Source organism: Carassius auratus, chromosome 31 (assembly GCF_003368295.1).
Source record: "Carassius auratus strain Wakin chromosome 31, ASM336829v1, whole genome shotgun sequence".
Lineage (NCBI taxonomy): Eukaryota > Metazoa > Chordata > Actinopteri > Cypriniformes > Cyprinidae > Carassius > Carassius auratus.
Window position 1 is genome coordinate 9,801,018 of NC_039273.1, and position 14,176 is coordinate 9,815,193.

General features: G+C 37.0%; 1 protein-coding gene across 3 annotated transcripts in view; it reads right to left on the minus strand.

Annotated features, from left to right (window-relative positions):
* Positions 1 to 14,176, minus strand: part of LOC113050501 (low-density lipoprotein receptor-related protein 8) — a 144,490-nt gene that overhangs the window by 5,892 nt on the left and 124,422 nt on the right. For all 3 annotated transcript variants that reach the window (XM_026213504.1, XM_026213503.1, XM_026213502.1), the window contains exons 13-17: positions 13,535 to 13,674; positions 10,504 to 10,645; positions 8,165 to 8,317; positions 7,602 to 7,970; positions 1,377 to 1,451 (exon numbers count right to left, since the gene is read on the minus strand). In XM_026213504.1, the coding sequence (XP_026069289.1) occupies positions 1,377 to 1,451; positions 7,602 to 7,970; positions 8,165 to 8,317; positions 10,504 to 10,645; positions 13,535 to 13,674 (879 nt within the window). The remainder of the gene's footprint in view (positions 1 to 1,376; positions 1,452 to 7,601; positions 7,971 to 8,164; positions 8,318 to 10,503; positions 10,646 to 13,534; positions 13,675 to 14,176) is intronic.

A 14,176-nucleotide genomic window follows, 5' to 3' on the forward strand; every position in this document is an offset into this window, starting at 1 on the left:
TTTTTTTACCAAACTACAATAAAGAAAGCATTTAGAAAAATGTTGTAAATTTAAAGGATGGTCATAGAGGGACTGTTTTTTTTTGTTAGTTTTTTTTAGAGGAAAGGTATTTCACATAGTGTCTTTCATTTGAATATGAGCACAGACAAGGTCATTTCAATCCCACTAAGCCACTCACCAGACACAGCTCAGACAATCAATGAAGCCCATCAGGTCCTTTTGACAGAGACTTTTTGCAGAAATGTATACATTACTGTACTTTAGATATAAAAGTACTATTATTTAGTTTGCTCAAACAGTCAAAAGGACGATGTATAGAAACTGAGAGAATGATCAGAATCAAAATGCATGAGTGACACTTTTTGCAGGATCAAAAATAACCATTTATAAAGCACTAATTTCATAATGAGCACAACATATTTAAAAAACATGTTTTGACTGCTGTAATATACATTTTTGAAATAGACACTTTAATTTAGAAAGAATATTCTGGATTAAATACAATTCTAGATTCAAACTCAACCGACAGCATCTGTGCATGATCTATGGATAATCTACAGTACTGCTCGTCATTCAAAAAATGAAATTATGGAAATGTCACGCTGTCTAGTTTGAAGCATTTTTTTAACCTCGTCAGTGAACAAAGATCTAAATAAATACAAATGTAATGAAATATGAATGTATAAATATAATTGTCCTTTTTAATAGAGCAAAATCCACCCACAGAAAAAAACTGCAACATCAATATCCATTTCACTGCACAATGTTGTTTCTAGGCAACAAGAAAACTCATGCTTCAATTCAAATTCATACAAATAATTCCAATCTAAATGTAAGGTAATTACTTGAAATATAAATCCGATTTTTTTGGGTCGATGAAAAATCTATAAAAATGTTTATGAGAGAAGTTTCAAGAGCAAACAGTGTGTCCTCCACATTCTTATCCCATTGCCGGGATAAGAATGAACAGATACAACTGACCACCGGGATGTAATGTGACCTTAAAAAAGATTTTACTGGTTTATTCCAAGTAATCTCTAAGAATAAATATTTATTATTAACAATTGTTTCATGCATCACGTGTTTGCAAAGTGAAGAAATGGATTCATTGCACAGAGGGACAGTAACATCAGATCGCAAACTCAAAAATTATTTCTGGAATAATTAGCATGCTGTCAGTGGCAAATTGTATTTAACCAGGAATAATAGGCTAAATGAAGCAGCAGCTAGTTTATAAATGGCTAGTTAGGACCACCGTAAGTGTCTCCAAAGCAGGTAGTGCACATAAAGCTTGAGGTCAAAAGCTGTTCATTTACTGGATGAACAAGTCTGAATTCAAAATGCAGTATAAATGCTTAGTTGAGATTAATACTCACCTATTGGAATGACAATACCCAAAACTGCAACAGTTATATTGCTACCAAGGAGGAAGTGGTCATTTCCACTGCCAGCTGAAATAGAAAGATGAGCAAAAAAGAAGAAGACTATTAACGATCAATGAGGGAAAACAAAGAAAGACTATTAACTTTCTATTTATTCACAAAATCTGTAATCTGCAGTTTAGTAAACAGCATTGTATTATCCACAATTATTGAGAGTGAGCAAATGATGACAGGTTTTCCTTAAGTGAACTTATTTCTTAAAAACAGCATCAAAATAAAACACTGACTGTGGTTGCAGCGTGTAACAGGCATGTTTGCATGTTTTCAATGCCTTTTCAATGCCATTTACATTGCTATCTTGCCCAAGGCCATATATTGCTATTCATACAGCACTTTGCTTTGTGCTGTTGCTTCCCCTTTTACAGGTTTCTGCTGAGCAGTTGTTTCCACCAAATAAATCCCACCTCAATCTCACAATTAGCACGTGGCCCTCTATTAGCTACAGCATAATTAGTGTCTGATAATGGAGTCTGAGCCGGGAGATTAAGAGGACTAGATGGTACAGCATTGGCATACAGATACAGACAAGACAGCCTGAGGGCTTGGAAAATCGGTAGGAAACTAAATAAATGCAGTGTATAACACTAATGACCGCACATAAAGGGAAAGGCAATCAAGAAACATTGTCAGAAAGGGGATCCTCTTAAAGATAAAGTGTGTGTTTTATTTGTGTGAGACAAGTGACATCTGGGTTTCCATGGCAACGCTGCATTTGCATCATCTGCTTCTGTTTTATATAGTGTATAATTCCTGTTTAAATGTTATTATTATAATTTTTTTTTTTTTTTTAAAGTTCCTATTTAAAGAGCACTGCATTTCTCTTCATGCAAACTTTTTTATCACATCCATAAAATCATTCACAGAGCCATATGGCTGTGAAAAGATGCAGCAGTGTATCCAAACTCAATAATGTGGAAATGCTTTTAGTACAAACAATTGGCTTGTAACAGGTGATGCTGACAAACTCCATTAAGAGCACTGAATACAGTTAATACACACTTAATAAATTCACAACCCATGGTTTTATTTTTCATTTTGCACAATATTTGATATATATTTTTACAAATCTACTACATGTACATACATAGCTGGCGTGCTTGGCACTTAAATCACTGTTTGCATCTACATACACCACCGTTCAAATGTTTGGGGTTAGAATAGTTTGAAACTTTTTAAGTGTTAATAAGATACTGACCAAGGCTACATTTATTTGATCAAAATACAGTAAAAAATTATAATATTGTGAAATTTGATTACAGTTTAAAATAATTTAGTAGCCGTTTCTCCAGCCTTCATTGTCACACGATCCTTCAGAAATCATTCTAATATACTGATTTGGTGCTCAAGAAACATTTCTTATTATCAGTGCTGAAAATGGCTATGCTGCTTAATACTTTTGTGGAAACTGTGATTTTTTTTAATTGCTGAAAAAAAGTATATATATATATATATATTAGGGGTGTAACGGTTCACAAAATTCACGGTTCGGTTCGATACGATACACTGATGTCACGGTTCGGTTCGGTTCGATACGTTTTAGATACAGCAAAATGTAAAAACATCTCAACTTTTCAGAATGCCGCAAGCGCACCGCGGGTCATGTGACAAGAACCAACCAATCAGCTTCATCCTTTCCCGTAACAAGGTTGAGAGCTCAGCCAAGATGAAGGAACAGCTGATCATAGTTGTATATGGATTTCAATTTTGAAATAAATTTAGTAGCAGAGCTACTGCAAGCGATTTTTAGAGCTGCAAATCCATTTATCCTTCGCTGAAATTTCCGCGTCGCATGGAGAGAGCACGTCATTGTTGCTTAGCAAAGACAGACGCCTCATGAGCGCTTCTGCCCGAGCGCTTTGGAAAGGAGGAGAAAGACGTGCTTAGCGTTTTCCACGCGTTTTTAGGAGCGATATGTGAACGGCCCCTAAGGCGCTCGCTCACTCAGCACGCGCTGAAGGCTCGTTGCAAAATGTCTAATGCATTTAACAGACCAGAAATATAAGATCCTAAAATAACCAACAGGTCTGGTGTTTGGGTTGGATTCCCTGTAAGCTATAGTGTCTAAATGCTGCAGGGATAGTTTGCTGCGTGCATGTTTCTCCTTTTTTTCGTCTTTTCCCAGATAGTACTGACGCATATATCCCAGATATTCCCGCTGGTGTTTTTTTTTTTTTTTTTTTTTTTTTTGTATTCCCGCTGGTGTACCCTGTCATGTTGCAGATGCGACATACCGTTGTTTTTTTATCCACCACTCTCTTGCCATCACCATTATAGCTTAAAGGGAATCCAAAGTGCACCCAAACACCAGACCTGTTGGTTATTGGAGGATCTTCTCATTTCTAGTCTGTTAAACGCATTGGCTATTTTGCAACGAGCCTTCAGCGCGTACTGAGTGAGCGAGCGCCTGCTGAGTAGCCTAACATAAACATATAAGATGGTGTTTTTTTCTTCTTCGGGAGTGTCAGGGGCGTTGCCTGTTACGTTGTTTGGGTTATTGGGCTACCTTGTTGAACGCATATCATTATATTTCTATCTCTCTCTTTTTTTTTTTTTTTTCCAAATATAATTAATTACTCCAACGAACCGTTCGGTATACATAATGCGTACCGCGTACCGAACCGAAAGCGTCGTACCGAACGGTTCAATACGAATACGCGTATCGTTACACCCCTAATATATATATATATATGTGTGTGTGTGTGTGTGTGTGTGTGTGTGTGTGTGTGTATATATGTATGTATGTATGTATATAAATATCTTACTGTTTCAAAACCTCTGAACAGCAGTTTATAAAAGATTTAGTCATATTTGTAGAATTCTCCCAAAATCTACAGGCAAGTCTTTGTCTTTATTAGTAATCAGCCATAAAAGGCGGAAAGGGTGCTAACGTAATTCATCACTATCATCAGTGCAGCAATTTACAGGTTTTATCTAATGGAGAGTTTCACATGTCCGCCGCGTAATATGCTGGTAGTCATAAAATATTCAAGAGCAAATTTACGGTTAACATCAAGGATGAGCACTTCTGCGCTTTAATTATGGTTTGAGAGGTGACAAGGCTACTAAAATGTTGTTTTCCCATATTTCTAGTCTCGACAGACAACCTTTCAAAGACTTTCGGAGGGCTATCATGGATGTAGATTCTATTACTGAAGTCACTAATGCCTTTTTTCCTGCTGTGTCAAGGTGGCTGTGTACCTGAGCATCCCCACACAAAGCTCAGAGGCTGTGGGGGGTGAGAGTGAAACACTGAGTGTGGAGAGGAACAAGGCTGAGGGCAATGTTCATCAGTCAGGGCTGGCTGCTCGGCTCTCTTCACTGGCTGCTCTAATTCAGCACAGACACACACTGGGACCCTGGGCGACCACTGCTGCCTCATCTATCACTCTCAAGTGGCCCAGCGATGCACAGCAAGCAAATTCCACCACACATTACTTTTTCAGACTCTGAGGACTATTGTACGAGTACTTTATGAGAGCATTTATATAAGCTTCATGCCTTCAGCTGAATTTTAGCCGTGATGGAAAACAAGTTCAAGTAAATCAACACAATATCACATGATATCATTCTTATACAATAGTCCTAAGAACATTTAAATAAAGGTCAATGACATTAAATACTCTTAAAAGTTTGTAGTTGGTTAGATCTGTAAAAAAATCAAAAAAATTATTTTATAAAAAATACAGTAAAAACGGTAATATTCTTACAATTTCAAATAAGTGTTTTCCATTTGATTATATTTTAAAATTTACATTTATTTTTGTGATGGCAAAGCAGTATTTTAGCAGCCATTACTTCAGTCATTATCATCATTAATCATTTTGATAAGATGATTTGATGTTCAAGAAACATTTCTTATTATTATCAATGTTGAAAACAGTTCTGCTTAATTATTTTTTTTTTTTACGTTGGTCAATCAAGTAGAAGTACATGTTTTCCTAACACCTGGAATATGCCTTCTTAACCATTATTTTCAAAAAAGTTTAGTACATATTTTTATTTGACAGTGTTCTGTTCACAAATACAAATAATTGATAATTGTTAATTCAAAATTTCATTACATTTTTGGGGACCTGAATCACATGACATTTTACAACTCGTAAAAATATTTATATTTAAAGTTATTTTTAAAAGCATGCTCATCATAGAAAAGGTGTACTCGAGTTAATGCATATGATTTACATTGTAATTAGTGCTGTCAAAATTTGCGCGTTAACGAATGAGATTAATGCTTTCAGTTTAACAGTGTTAAAAATATTTAGTGCAATTAACGCAAGGGCGGAGCTAGGGTTGGCCACTCCACTCACTTGCATCTGCCTATTTTTTTACTAGACAAGAATTGCATTTATTTAGACGCAGTGAGAAAAAAGGTACAGCTGACGAGGGAGCTTCAGTAGAACAGCAGTGAACTGCAGTCATATGAGATTTTGTCAGTAAAAATAGATATTCCTTTCCTGATAGCATTATACTGTGATTATAGCACATGCTCTTCAATGGTATGCACAAATTTCATATGATTATATTTCATTTTAAAGGGAAAAAGAAACCACGAGCAAACAGTGTCATAATTATGTCGTCAGCCAAGTCATGAAATTACATGCGGCAACCTCCCGCTCTCTCTCGTGAAGCCAACAAGGAAGTGACTAAAACTGCAATTCATCGACTGGCCGCTTGAGGCTGGCTGCAAAAGGGAGTCAGTCCCATAGACTACCCATGTTAAAATGCACAACTTTACAGCAGAAAAAAACATGTTTACAGCCTGGTTCAAAAAATTATTTCAGTCTATATAGCTAATTTTACCCTTCATGACAATTGTGAAGGGAGTGAATTTTTTATTTTATTTAATTCATTCGTTTAAATTATATTAAGCCTTAAAGTTCTGCATAATGAAGGGCGTGGCCACTTGAGTGACAGGTGGATTGCCGCTGCTTTCACCTCCGGCGCGCTAGGTAGGTGTGGCTTCAGCAACCAGCTCCCGCCTTTTTGCCCATTTTCGATTACACCGGAGTGACACGCGGTGACGCACTGCCAACATGGCAATGGCCTGCTCCGCCCACTTTTGGCTTCAAAAAACGCTCTTCAAATCTATGGGTGACGTCACAGACACTACATCCATGTTTTTATACAGTCTATGTGAAATTACCAAAAAAGGCGATTAAAGCTGCCTTAAAACTGTGCTTGCATTTAAGTATTTGTTATATATGAGTCACATTTAAGAACATGTCTTTGAAATGCACTGGTTTTCAAAACTGTCCTGGAGCAGCCCAGCACTGTCTCCCTCATCTACTGTAACACACCTGATTCAACTCGTTACTCGTCAGCCCATAAGTACAGGCTTTAAGACCTGAAGTGGGTCAGAAAAAATAAAAAGAATCCTGAAAAAATACGATGCGTGTCAGATCAGCATCATGTTCAGCAGCGGCAGCTCTTATAAAGTAATAGCAGCCAAAATAACCAAATAACCCAGCTATTGTGATGTCTATTAAACAAAGAAAAAATAAAGGAAATCAATGACTTATGTAGCTTCATCTATGAGGATCCATCTATGTTTAATTTAGAATTTAGTGTTTAACTTCATTCAATTTCCCAATATTTCTTAGTGGTTGAAAGGCACAGGCTAAATTTGACAATTATTATCATGGGTTCATATGAATGGCTATAATCAATGGTTAAATATTAGGGGGAAAATATTTAATAGAGATATCAGTAGTAGTATTGGTGTTGATATTGGCCTTCAGTCATAAAAAAGACGCCAGTTAACAAATATAACTGTTCCTGTGGCTCAAGTGGTAGAGCATTGCATTAGTAGCACAAGGTTGTGGGTAAGATTCCCAGGGAACACATGTTAGGTAAAAAATGTTAGCATGAATGCACTGTTAGTCGCTTTGGATAAAAGCGTCTGTTAAATTCATAAAAATATTTTCTTTTAACATTAATTTTAAGATTGTGTGTGAAATTATTGAAATATAAAAGTATATTTAAAAACCTTAATGCTAGGTGGGATTAATCGCAATTAATTTGAGAAGAAAATGTGTGATTAATTAGTTATTTTTTTTAATTGATTGACAGCACTAATTGTAACAATTTTAAATAAAATAGAGGCAGACAAAAAAAAACATTATGATGTCATTGATGCATAAAACAAAAACGGAAACTCACCGCGATGAGAGAGATTGCCATTGGCCCCTTGTATGCTGTTGCCGTGGGTGATGGTTGTAGATGTCTGTCTGTGATCTGCCGGCGTCTGGGTGGAGGTTGGCTGTTTCCATGGCGATGTAGTGCTAGACTGAGTGGTCACTAGGGTTGAAGTGGCTGTGGAGTGTGTGGTGCTGGAATGAGTGGTGGTGCTAGGGCTGATGTTGGTTGTACTTGATACTGTAGCTGTAGGTGTAGTTGTGGAGATTGTACTGGTTGTTGTAGGAGTATCTGTGTTTGTAACTGGAGTGGTGGTTGTAGGAGTGACAGTAATAGAAGGTTCTGGTGTCGTAGTAGTGGTTGTACTTGCAGAAGTTGTCGTCTTGGGTTTGACTATAACAAACAAAACAGATATATAGAGATATATGGAGACATGTGCCTCCTAGAACTATAATTGAAACTTGAACTATAGTTGAAACTTCCTGTAAACCCTTCAGGACCATTTTTAACTCCCAGACATCAATCAGGTGACTTTTGTTTCTTTAAAGTGTGTAGTAAGCTTGATCTAGGGATCTGTATTTTGTTACCTGTCACACAGCGGCGCATGTCTGGGCCCAGTTCCATGTTGTCGGGACAGGCACACGTGTACTTGGGTGAGTGGTCTGTAATCTGAGGAGCTCTGAGGCACAGGTACTCACAGCCACCATTGGGCAAACTCCCCATGTTGCATGTATCTGGAGCTTTTAGGGGAAAAAAGTTTGGAAATAAAAGATCCGGCATTTTTTTTTTCAGCCTAATTCACCTAAAATTAGTTTCTATGTACTGTATAACTACACAGAGCCATTTTTCACTGACAAGCTGCGCAAAACATCAAAATATGATGTTTTGTGCAGCTTGTCAGTGAACAATGGCTCTGTGTAGTAAATGCTGCTCCATGTGAAAGCGTGGAGATTTACTGCTGATTACAGAACCGGCTTTACTGACAAGATGCACATTAAATATCGCATGCGTTTTATTGTGCAGCCCTAATGGCATCTCAAAGTATATGCAAAAATCCATCAGAAAGCATACATTTTTTGGCTTGTGGAATTGTTATATTTGTACTTAAAGATAATAATTTAATACATATGTTTTATGACCAGAAACTAGAATCATTCTTTTGATGTTATCATCATCAGTTGAACAAGTGTTGAACAGAAATGTACAGCAATGGAAATATGTATGAAAGTTTAATTCTAAAAACAATACTCAATTATTATTATTTATTTTTTTTGCAGAATAATATTTTATGTGTAGTTCTTTTTTACACATTCTCATAAAATCATGTTTTGCAGGGATGCATATTTCACTCTTGAGATACACTTCAGATACAAAAAGCGGTTGGATTCCATTCTCATCATTTCTTGTTCAGCATAAGTGTTTTCCTGCGTTCGTTTAGAGCAACGCTTAATTCTTTGATTTAGATTGAAATAGCACTTCTGATTTATTAATTTGAGGAGGCTGTAAATTGGTTCTTCTGTTGGCATGCTGTGCGTGGTCTATTTGGTCTACATTTACACTGCTTCTTTCACTTTCTCTGCCTGTCTCCAGAATAAAAAAATCACCATAAATATACTATTCGACAAAAGGACTGCTATTACTGGGGGAAAAAAAAAACTGGGAATCAGCAAAGGTTCTCCTCTCATTATTATAACAATGCTAAAGATATGACACTGTGAAAATAATTCTTTTCAAGCATAGTTTCTATTAGCTCCTAAACAGGCATTCTTTTCTTTGCTGCTGTACCTTTAAGAAATATATGCATATGCATTGAGAATGAGCATAGAGAATAGCTGTATGGCTGAAACGTCTGCTCTTGCTCTAATAAAATGACTGATTCTTTTTTTTAAAGACTTTGTCTAGTTTTTCAGAGTGCGAACCATCTACAGTCTCTTCTACATTTTACTGGTTTTCACGCACCTGGACTTACAACTAGCCTTCATCTGAGCGAAACAATATTCCCTTGTCCTCTGAGTTTATTGAAATAAGAAAAGTTTTCTTTATTGGAAAAACTACCCTAGTTTTAAATTCACACTAATTAAAGTGTAGTTAAAGGTGGGGTATGTATTTTTTCAAAAACACTTTAGAAAACTGAGTCGGGTCGAATACCAAAACAAACGTGTAGCCAATCAGCAGTAAGGGGCGTGTCTACTCATGATGTGGAAGAGAGAGCACTCAGGATGGACTTTAGCTGAGCCAAGTGACGACAGAAAGATAGAGATGGCGGTAAAAAAACAAAAAAAAAAACATTTACAGACCAAAAGGTGGTTTACAATAAGGTAAGAAGAAGGACCTGTAAATATCGGATCAGCTTTCCAGCACTGGAGAGAACTCAAGGCCTGCGTATGGACACCGAGGTTGCTTTGTTTCTTCTCGATAGATGAGTAACATTGGTTTTTCTTTGTTTCACAGAACAAATGTATGCTGGCTTTTGCTTGAATATGCTCATGTGTCATGTTTGCTTGTTTGTTCCTCTGCAATTGTATTGTCGTTCCCTTCAGCTATGACAAAGACGTATATAAACCTATAAACCTGAAAACCTGGAGCTTCTAAACATCCTCCACTGTCTGTTTCAAGCATCAGCTCCCAAAGGGTGTCCGAATAAGTAAGGTAATATGTTTAATACAGCAGATAATAACACAGCAGATTCCACCATAATCGTTGCCTGGGTTGTGTACGTATGTGTGGGGCTGAGCTATCAAAATAAGGGCGAGACCCTTTTGGGGTGGTGTTTGTTTTGGTGATTTGAAATACCAACATTGGCCCCCAGAAATTACTTACCACACCTTTAAGTAAACGACTACATTTAACTAGTTACTCTCTGACAATAGCCAGATTAGTCAGACACATCTAAAGTGATGTAAAGTGTATTTCACTTGTTTGTCACCTTGAGGCTGCCGGAGCTCGTGGAACACCACCACGTCCAGTGGGTTGTTGAGATGTTGAGCCAGCATTGCCACATCATGTCCCGTCAGCCGGTTTACACTGTAGATAGCCTCATCCTTCAAGTCTGTCCAGTAAACCCGGTCCTGTAGAAACACACAGAATGTGAATTCTGCACAAGCAGGAGCTAACGCATTCCTGTGGTTCAACAATTACAACATAGCACTAGCAATTAACTAATACATAAACTGATAATATGTATATGTATATCTTGAATAGAATCTGCTTTGTATAAAAGAGTGGAGACGAGAATAAATGCAAATTGTAGCAAGTGACGTGTCAGTTTTATGCCCAGTTTACACTACTGTACATAAGCTTGGGGTCCGTAACATCAACAATAATGTTTTTGAAAGTGGTCTCTAATGCTCACCAAGACTGCATTTATTTGATCAAAAACACAGCAAAACAGTAAAACTGTGATGTTGTTATAAAAGTTAATTTTGATATATTTTAAAATGTAATTTATTCTTGTGACAGCTAAATAGAAAGCTGAAAAGAACCGCGTTTATTTTAAATATATATTTTTCTGTAACAATGTAAAAGTATTTACTGCTGCTTTTGATCAATTTAATGCAACCTTGCTGAATAGGGGGTGTATTATTTTTTTTAGAATTTCTTTCTTTTTTTTTACTGACCCCAAACGGTTAACAAATATATTATAATTTAGTCACTTCTTGTTTTACATGAGGCCTCAAGTGACTACTATTCACATTGTTCTTGGCTATTTTATTGTGAATCAGTGGAAGATGGATACCAATACACAGGACACAAAAGATCAAGATCAAAATCAAAATCAAGACAAAAAAATCTAACCAAACAAGTATTATTCGGTTGGGCATGTTTTTATTTTTTCTATGTATGATGCAAGACACCGAAAAAGGAAAGAAAAGAGAGGAAAATGACAGTGAAGATAAAGGCTTCTGTGTCTTTTGGACCACAAAGGTTTTTCATCAGACTAATTAAAGCTCACAGCTCTATCTCTCATTTGTATCTTCACCTACATGAGCCTGAAAGCACACACTCCACCGTCTGACAATAGCACTTTCAACATTCTCCTCGCTTCTCCATCTGCCTCCTCTGATCAGGCCTTATCAGCAGCTACAGATTTATTGAAAATGTGAATGGTGAGATGGTCTGTTACTATGACAACCTAAAATTCATCATCTTTTCAAACAGGGGCAGAAATGGATGAGGAAGTTCTGGAGGGGGTGGTTTTTGGGGTAACAAAAGAAAATTACAAGAGGGAGCTCGACAAAAAAAAGAAAAGAAAAAAAAGTTCCAGAGCACTATGAATGCCCAAGTGGGCGACTGGCTTTGAGTATTAGAGGATGTTTACAGAGACGTGATTTTTTGGAAAGGTCAGGCTGCTGGATCCCAGTGGATCTCCGTCAGGTGCTCCTGCTGGTGGCGGTTGATCAGTAGGACTCCGTAACCTGCACTAGACAGCATTCAAATTCTGCCGCATTGCAGCTCTCATCTAACGTACGGGCCACAAAGGCACCATATCTGATATAGATAACGGCTTTAATCTATGACACAAAAGGCCAGCTTCTAACATCCAGGTCTGAAATTGGTACTCCTTGAGCGAGGGGAGCGTCTTTATTAAAACCTTTCATCAAAGTCTTCGCTGCATTTGGAAAGGAGCAACTATCCCTGTGGAACTGAATGGCTCTTGACATTTTCAATGCTTCCCACTAACCAATAAAATAATGTGAGAGCTGATGTGGAGATACTGGTCTGTTATGAGACAGGGCAATGTAAAGGTCACACATCGTCTGAAAAGGTGACAGGGAAATGGAGTAAATTTATAATATGTAATTTGAGGTCTGCTATGTTGGAAGCTAATATGTGGTGTACAGCACTGTCTTCTTTAAGACACTAAAATAATTCCCTTAGTTCATTTAAGCCATAGCACATTAATTTACAGTAAAAATTGTAATATTGTGAAATATCTCAAAATAACTGTGTTCTATTTTAATATACTTTAAATGTAATTTATTCTGGGAATAGCAAAGCTGAATTTTCAGCTTCCTTACTCCAGTCTTCAGTGTTACATGATCCTTCAGAAATCATTCTAATATGCTGATTTGACGCGCAATAAACATTTCTTATTATTAGCAATTCTGAAAGCAGTTGTGCTGCTTAATATTTTGTGGAAGCCATGATACATGTTTTTCCTAATTCTTTAATTAACTTATTTTATAAAAATTTAAAAGTTTTTATTGTCTCTTTTAAACAATTTAAATTTTAAAATAATGAATGCCATATTGGTTTGTAATGACATAAAGGTGATTAAATGATGGGGGGAAAAGGGCATTTAGAAGCTTCTATTTTCAATACGTAATGTTTTTTTGTTTACTTTTAAGCTGTCAACTGTGAAAACATAATGTGTACTTGAAAAATGTACACATTTTCAAATATCTCCAGAACTTCGAGGGCAGTTTTTGGCTGCAGTTGTCTCTAACTGCAACTTCAACAGCCAAGTGGAGAACTTTAGGAATACTTTAGGACCAGCCTCAAGGATATTGCATCAAACTAGCGGTTCATTTCACATGTGCCCTCGACAAAAGTAAAAGAATGAAGAAAACACATTGGGTTTTTTTTCTAGTGTTTGGCCCCGGGATGCCCTCTTACTGAGCTGGCTCATCGACTTGCCTGATGAAGGGCATTAGGTGATCTATTGTTTGGGCTGGGTCCTGCCTTTAGGCACCATAGAAGCCGCCAAAGTAAAAAGACTTTTTAATTTGGTTTGTTTCTTTAGCTGGTGCCAGCCACACAAATCTCTTGGCAAGCGTACGGTCTCACAGTGAGAACCCTGTTCACCAACTACACCCTGTGTGCAGAAACATGTTCATGTATGCATTATAAAGCCAAACTAAGCGTAGAAGCATCTTAAGGCCTGTTCTTGCCAATGGAGCTCCATTAGTGCCTGCATGAATAAGTACCTCAGTAAATTACTTTATCAATTTATTCACCTCAAAAAGAGTAAGAGCAAAGGGATGTCCGAGATGATCCATGGAGGACAGCAGAACTCTACGGTTGTCCCCGTTCAGGTCCACACTGGAGATCAGATGGAGCTTGGAATCCACCCAGTAGAGTCGTCTACTAGACAGATCTGGAAGAGGAAAGAACATTTAATGGAACATATAAGTAGTCAATGATACAACAGATGCTTTTATTTTAACATGAGTGGTCAAAGCAAACGTAGAATAGTGAGTAGTATCTGAAGGCATTATTTATATTTCAGTTCATATTCTATGATTTTTCATTATAAAGCTTTTTGTTTCTAAATTCTCAATTCCACCTTTTTTTTGTCAATATATTCTTTTTCTATCCTTCTACCATAAATGTTTTTTTAAATGACTTTCATGTTAAGTGAGCCAGAGAAATGATATATTGACAGCGTTGCTTGAGCAATTCCATTTAGTTTTTCCCAAACTGACGGCTGATTGATGAGAAAGAGAAACAATGAAGGTGAATGATTCAAAGCCCTATTGGCCACAGGAGGCTGCTCTTCATTATTAACACTCTTTCTTCTCCTTCTGCCTCACTCTTTCTGTGTTTGTTTGGTGTTTCTCAATTCTAAAGTTGTTTTTCTTGCTCTTGTATTTTGGTTG